At 40.8% G+C, this 6,826-nt stretch overlaps 1 protein-coding gene across 1 annotated transcript in view; it reads right to left on the bottom strand.

The window, feature by feature from the left end:
- Positions 1–1,115: 1,115 nt before the first annotated feature.
- The window catches only part of LOC306980115 (chemokine-like protein TAFA-4), a 49,673-nt gene continuing 43,962 nt past the window's right edge, over positions 1,116–6,826 (bottom strand). Inside the window, exon 6 of the mRNA XM_079579364.1 lies at positions 1,116–1,738. Within this exon, the coding sequence (XP_079435490.1) occupies positions 1,727–1,738 (12 nt within the window). The 3' untranslated portion in view covers positions 1,116–1,726. The remainder of the gene's footprint in view (positions 1,739–6,826) is intronic.

Raw genomic sequence — 6,826 nt, 5'->3', positions numbered from 1 at the left:
CTGCAAAAACAATAATGACATCCCCTTTAAAGGAAGAGGCCACTGTTTTTCCATACTGAGATTTGTTCTTACCTGAGCTCAGACGAGTTGATGTGTAACTGTCTGGTCTTTATGCGTGCGCTCAGTCACGCAAAAAGATGTTGCTAGCATTTAGCCTCTCCTCCTCTCCTCTATGGGGCCAAACCGGGGTGAAGTTAGAAGCGACCAAGATCTTCCACGTTTCCCCATTTGAATATGGTTACACGGGTAGTTACACGATTCAAGTACACAAAATTAAACATGTTGAATTTATAAGCGGATAAAAAGGGGTACTATATTCGACATCTGCGCAGTAATATCTTCAGACTTCTTTAGGAGTGAAGATATTACTGTGCAAACGCTTCTAACTTCACCCCCATTTGGCCCCATAGAGGAGAGGAAGAGAGGCTAAATGCTAACAACAAAGACAAGACAGGTGCGCATCAACTCGTCTAAGCTCAGGTAAAAACATATCTCAGTATGGGAAAGCGGTGGCCTGTTCCTTTAACCTCCTAACCCCCACCTGAACTAAGCACATTTTCTCCAGTTTGGCTGTACCCAAATCTAAAAGCTTTAAAATAAAAGAATCATAATAGCGACAATAACGAGGATGAAAAAGCAACAAAAAAGTGACAAAAAACAAGGCAAAAATGCGATAAAAAAACGTGCCGGAAAAGCAACAAAAATGCAACAAAAACCGATGAAAAAGCCACAAAAAGTGACAAAAACATGACAAAGAAGAGACAAAAAAAGAGACGAAAACATGAAAAAAAAAAGCTTCAAAAATCTAACGAAAAACGTGACAAAAAGGTTACGATCACTTTTGTAGAGTTCAGTTTTCAAATGAGGCATTACATTACAGAAGCTTTTAGGTTTGGGTCAAGCCGAACGGGAGAAAATGCACTCGGTTCAGGCGGGGTTCACACGGCACATTTACACAGGCAAGGTTTGTGAGGTGTCTTGCCCACGGACACGACGACAGTTTGCACAGGTCAACAAAAAAAAACCTTCCAGTTTAAAACCGCCTGAGTCACTGTCACCCCTAAAAATACGGAAAAGGATAAATTACACCCAAATTCAAAACATTTCAAAAAAGCTAACCTTTAATTTAATTTCATGATACAATCCACAGCAGAGAAATGGGTGAATAAAAAGTCTTTGTCACTAGTGCAAATATCTCACATGATTTTTTTTTATACGCGGTTATGTTCCTACGTTGCAATTCCTAATGAGAACTGCCAAATGATGCCGGCAAAACAGTCTCATTGTGATAGTGACTTGACCCACAGGAGCAATTTATCATAAATTTGCTGCTCATGTCTCTTCCTTTATAAGCTCTACGTACAGACAGCTGGGGACAGTGTGCTGCAGCCCTAGAAGCACAATCATCCATAAATGCTTTATATATAACTTTAAAATGCTCAGTCCATATTTGCAAATGACCAATCTCGACCAGCTTAGTTTATTCCACTGCTGGGAAATGTCCCGATGTACCCTGGATGTCCACTGATCACTGACGGCATACAGTAGATGCAGCATGTTTGGCCACAGTAGATGATGAGTACATTATGTCCTATAGTTTACTTGTGAAAAGCCCTACAGCAGTCCATGCCTTTAAATGTTTTCCATCGTAGAATAAATATGTTTGAATCTTCTATCTTCCGGGAAAGGGTTGAGTTCGGATTTCATCTTGGCCGGGTGCCTCTTGCTATCGCGTGACCTGAAACACAGACATTGAAATTGGTAAATATCTTTATCAACACGAGATAAACTAAGGATAGATAGAAAAATCTCAGCATGTATGTGTTGATAGAATGATACACCCTGGGAATTTTTACCAGATAGTAACATCATGAAAAAATATTAAATAAATTGGATTGCCGGCTTTTAACTTTCTACTCAAGTGCATATATTTGCTTATAAACCAGACTGTAAGAGCAAAGGTTAACTAAAGAGTTGTGATCAAACTTTTTACTGTTTACTGTTTTTACTATGTTTTCCTGGATACTTCACAGTGTTTTTTCCCCCCACAAATGTCTGGGTTTACAATATACAAAAGCAAATTTCATTCCATTACAAGAAAAAAAGTTATAAAAATCAGGTATAGTGCCATTCAAGGCACTTTGTGTAACATGTTGGACTATACTGTTGCCGTCAACACTAACATGCTTCTAATGACCAGCTCAACACCAAAAATGCTACTATTGCAGTGGGTAATCAAAGAATAGATTTGGATGAGAACCTAACCTATTCAAATCTCCGAGATCTCCATGGAAACGAGCTGGAGACGTACTCACTCCCGGTGAAGGGTCCTAGGAGAGGCTCATGCTTCTTTGTACATTTATGAGGCATTTTTCAATGATAAAAATATCTGTCATAAAATAAATGCTTGTGTTTCAATTTTATTTATTGGGTAAAATTCTATGCGGTGTGTCTTTAAAGGGACTATACGGAGTCTAAAAATGTTCAAATTATGTATTTTCCTCCCCCTACATGTTCCAACAATGTCCTAAGGTGTAGAATGAGCCCAGACATGTTCACCACAACTGCCTCTATAATCCTGCACTGTCACTCAAAAAGGTATTACTTCGGGTCCGAATTGCCGTAATGCATGAGCTTAATATAGAAGGTGCAGTTACACGCATGACCTGAGGTGGCAGTAGTGAGTATAAAATGGCTAACTTGCATCTGGCCCCTTTAAGTAAGTAAGTGCGCTTCCATTTACTTCCCTTTAGGAGAATCTATGTTTATGTGAGGTATGGTTTTAACTCTAAATAAGGCTGTGACTTTGTACTTTAACTCATTACTTAAATTTGATCATGAAAAAATTTGATGAGCTGCTTCACCAAGCCTTAAAGAAGACACACTGCACAACCAAAGAAAAAAGCTTGAGGAAATATTTACCCCATATGTTGTTCAGAAGAGCTCAAACACTCAGTCTATATGTCGCGGCAGACACCTACGCAGCGTGCGTGGGAGGGGAAACGCAAGAAGACAGATATCTCCGCATCATTTTCAGTGAATGAGGCACTGACGCGGTGAATGCGGGTCACAGCGAGAGAAAGAAGCACGGCATAAAGCAGGGACGTACAGAAGAAAAAAAAAATCACAGAGTCAAAAGGGCAAGGCTGAACGGACCGTTGCCAGGAGATAAGTGCATTCGGTGCAACTATCCTCCATGACATCTGGCTCCAAGTCTCCAAGTAACTACACCCTGCGCCCGAAGCACCCTGCGAATGCACAAATAATGTCCACTAACGCAGGCGGGCGCAGCATTCTTGAGCTGACAGAGCGGTGGGAACAAACATAAGGGCCTGACTCCGGATAATTGTGCCAGCGACGATCGTTAATTCCACCGCAGAGCCAAGCGGCGCCTCGGCTCCACCTCAGCCCTATCCCGCTCACCAATTTAATTACGACTGTTAATTGTAAAACTCGGAGGACGGCCCGCGCTATAATGTGTCCTAATGAACGCGACAGATGTTGTGCTGTTTTGCCGTCTCTTGAGCAATTACTCTTACGGCACCCGTCACTTTCTTCACAACTGTTTCTCCTTTTTACACGCCACCTGTAAATTTATGGCACCTGTGTAATCCCACGATGCCTGGCATTCACACTCACACTCTCTCTAGTTACAATTAATGTGGCGCAAATGAACCTGACACACTTTGGAAACTAGGTGAATATATGACATAAATACTCAAAGGTGAATCAATGGGAAATAAGTCAAGGAAAAAGCTTGTAATCAAAATCACATTTTGATTACATGAATTAAATCTACCAGCTAGCTCATCCAGACGAACTCTTGCCCTATACTGTATTGATTGAATTCATCCAGGAAAGCTCTGACCTTATGGGAAGTCATTTTCATGTAGGTGATTGATATAAAACAATAAAACTGCAGTACTAAGAGCTGCCCTGTGCTGAACACTGAACTGGGACAGCAGCACAAGTTAGGCTAAAATAATATACACAAACCTGCATTAAAAAGGTGAAGACCCACCATGGGAGTCAAGATTTAAATGATCAAAACCATGATAAATCCAGGACTAAACCAGCTCTACACTCTGTCGAGGTGAAGGCATGCAAGTTTGACAGGTTTCTTTTACTATTAACATTTTTAAACATTGTGTTTAGGCCATATGCATGTGTTTATCTCAACTAAGCAGGACAAAAAGTATATCATATACTGAGATCACATAGCGGCTGTAACTTCCTTTACTATGAGCGCTTAGTTACATTTTACCACAGACCAGAACCTTTATGAATGTTCAAAACCAGCAGAATGCATTTTACTGATTTCACTGTATTGTCGGGTAACCATTTAAAGCAGTATTAAGTAACTCTTGCCCCCTCTAGTTGGCAAAAGCGCAACTGCAGATATCGTAGCAAGTTGCAATTTTTTAAGTTATTAATTGTCCGTGAGAGTAAATACTACGCTGACAGAAAGGGTGAAGGGAGAGAGGGATATTGTACAGCCAATTACACAATGGAAATATTTTTTTTCACTCAAACTTGGCTGTAAATACTGTTTAAGTGGTGCTAGCCCGCAGTTAGCTTTGCCCGTTAGCATGTTAGCTTCTTCTTCATGATTCCATTAGTGTGTATTGGTGCTCCGGTCCGGTGGCAGTCAAGTTGCAATTGTGGTTTTCTGGCCAGAGACACCAGGGGGAGATGAAAGACCCCCAATCATCCCATTAACACTTGTATTGCCCCCAGAGGGACTACGAAAAGGGTTTATTAAGGTAAACGAGTTTCTTAGTATTGCTTAAGAAAATGACCATAACAAATGAATGTAACAGCTATTGAACAGAATATACACACTGTATAATAATAAACCAATGCCAAACTAATCCAGAATCCATCTTCAAATCAACATAACTAGTGCGTAATCACTTACAAGCAAACCCGGCTTATTTGTCCATTTGTTCCTCAAGTAGCCCTTTTCATTCAAGTCCTTTCAATTCACACATCACAAAAAACACCTTTGGTGACTGAATTTCTCCAGACATATTGATGAATCGTCTGCTACATCAAAGGTTATTTGCCGGCTGCCCTTTTTTTAAACGTAGCTTTAAAGTGTGGACAGCAATTATAAAAGCTGTTGAGTTGGATGTTTGTTCACAGTTGCAAACAAAGCAGCGCAAGAACTCAATTGAAGACAAGCTTTCAACGTGTCTGTCTGTGTAGCTGCTGAAGGCTGTTTCATAGTATGTGGTTCATTTAGTGAGTTGTTATAAGCATTATGAGAAAGGCATTTACAGATAGATCCTCTTCATCTTGGGATTTGATTCACACAGAAAGGCCCTGTCCAGGTGAGAATAGGTCCCGGGACGGAGCGCTAACCGCTGTGCCATTGTGCCACCCATTAATGATTGACCATGTTAGTAGTTGACTGGTCAGCAATTACTTTTTTGTAACAACTTGTGACGTATAAATGCAACATTGAACCCTTAATACATAATATAAAAATAAAAAAAATCATTCTGCATTGTTGTAAAATGCATTCAACAAGATCCCGGAAGGGCAATCTGTGCGGGGCCAGCAGGAACATACAGGACACAACCATACAGTCGACAGTGGAAAATACATAACAAATAGAAACAATATAAGACAAGAACTTATAATTAAAACATGACTGAAAATTAACGTAAGCTAGAGCAGAAAGTAAATCACAATTCATATGCAGTGTAACAACCAACAAAAGGGTAAAAATATCTATAAGTTATTTAAAAATCTGATGTGGAGATCAGTGGAGATAAAAGAGACTCTATTGAACCAACACCTGGACACACGGTAGCCTGGCATGAAACCAGACTGACTTTATTTATGTATTTATAAATACATATAAAGACAGTCTGGAATTGTGTTAACACGATTTCCAATCGATTTCCAAAACGAGACTCGAGGCGGGGCTAACCATGGCAGGTTGAACGAGAGAGAACCAATCAAACATGTCCTCCGCCCCACGCCATGATGATTTGTAGTCCACACGTACAGTCGAGTAAATGTTCCGGTGAAAGCCCTCAGAGCAGCTTCTTGCTGTGGCTTCAAGGACAAGTCCAGCTCATTTTAAACAGAAGAAAGGGCACAGGTAAAAGATTGCGGTGTCGCGGCCATCATCTACACTGTTTTCGTTACGGGAGGAGCACTGGTGTGTTTTATGGGAAATCCGGGTGCAGAGGACGACGCGTTAACTCCCGCCTTCCGTGCTATGATTGGCTCTGTTTAGTTTTGCTTGAGTCAGCGAAATTAAAACCACACACTACCATACTGCTTCCCCATGTATCTCTTAACAGGATCAGTCTGGCTTGTGCCAGGCTAGACACATGGTACCAGCTGCCTGAGGTCAGGGGCTTAAACTGCCATGCAATGGGTGTGAAGGGTCAGCAAGGATTTCCTTTGCCTCATTCACTGACCTACACTAAAAATGTCAGGTCAATGACTTAATTGAGTTAAAAAAAAAAATTCCACATTATTTTCCAGCAAAACCAGTAAAGAAAAGAGAAAGTAAGGACTGAATCAACAAAATAATTATACAACATCCTCGTAAAAACACAGTCAACATTGTAGCATCTGAGCTTGTGGACTTGTGCAATCTGTGGTGAGCCGTACTACACACAGCGTCCATGGGGGCCTCACATGTAAGTTTGCTGTCCATCACTGTGCCCATGTACTTATTTTGGTTCACCACCTCCACAGCATGCCCATTTATCAGAACTGAAGGGAGGGCAGGTGGGGACTTCCAATACACATCTCTTTTGTCTTGGAAACATTTATGTGCAAAAAGGGATGACTGGCACGACTC

This window comes from Gobius niger (genome assembly GCF_951799975.1).
Source record: "Gobius niger genome assembly, chromosome: 20".
Lineage (NCBI taxonomy): Eukaryota > Metazoa > Chordata > Actinopteri > Gobiiformes > Gobiidae > Gobius > Gobius niger.
This window is presented reverse-complemented; position numbering and strand designations above follow the sequence as displayed.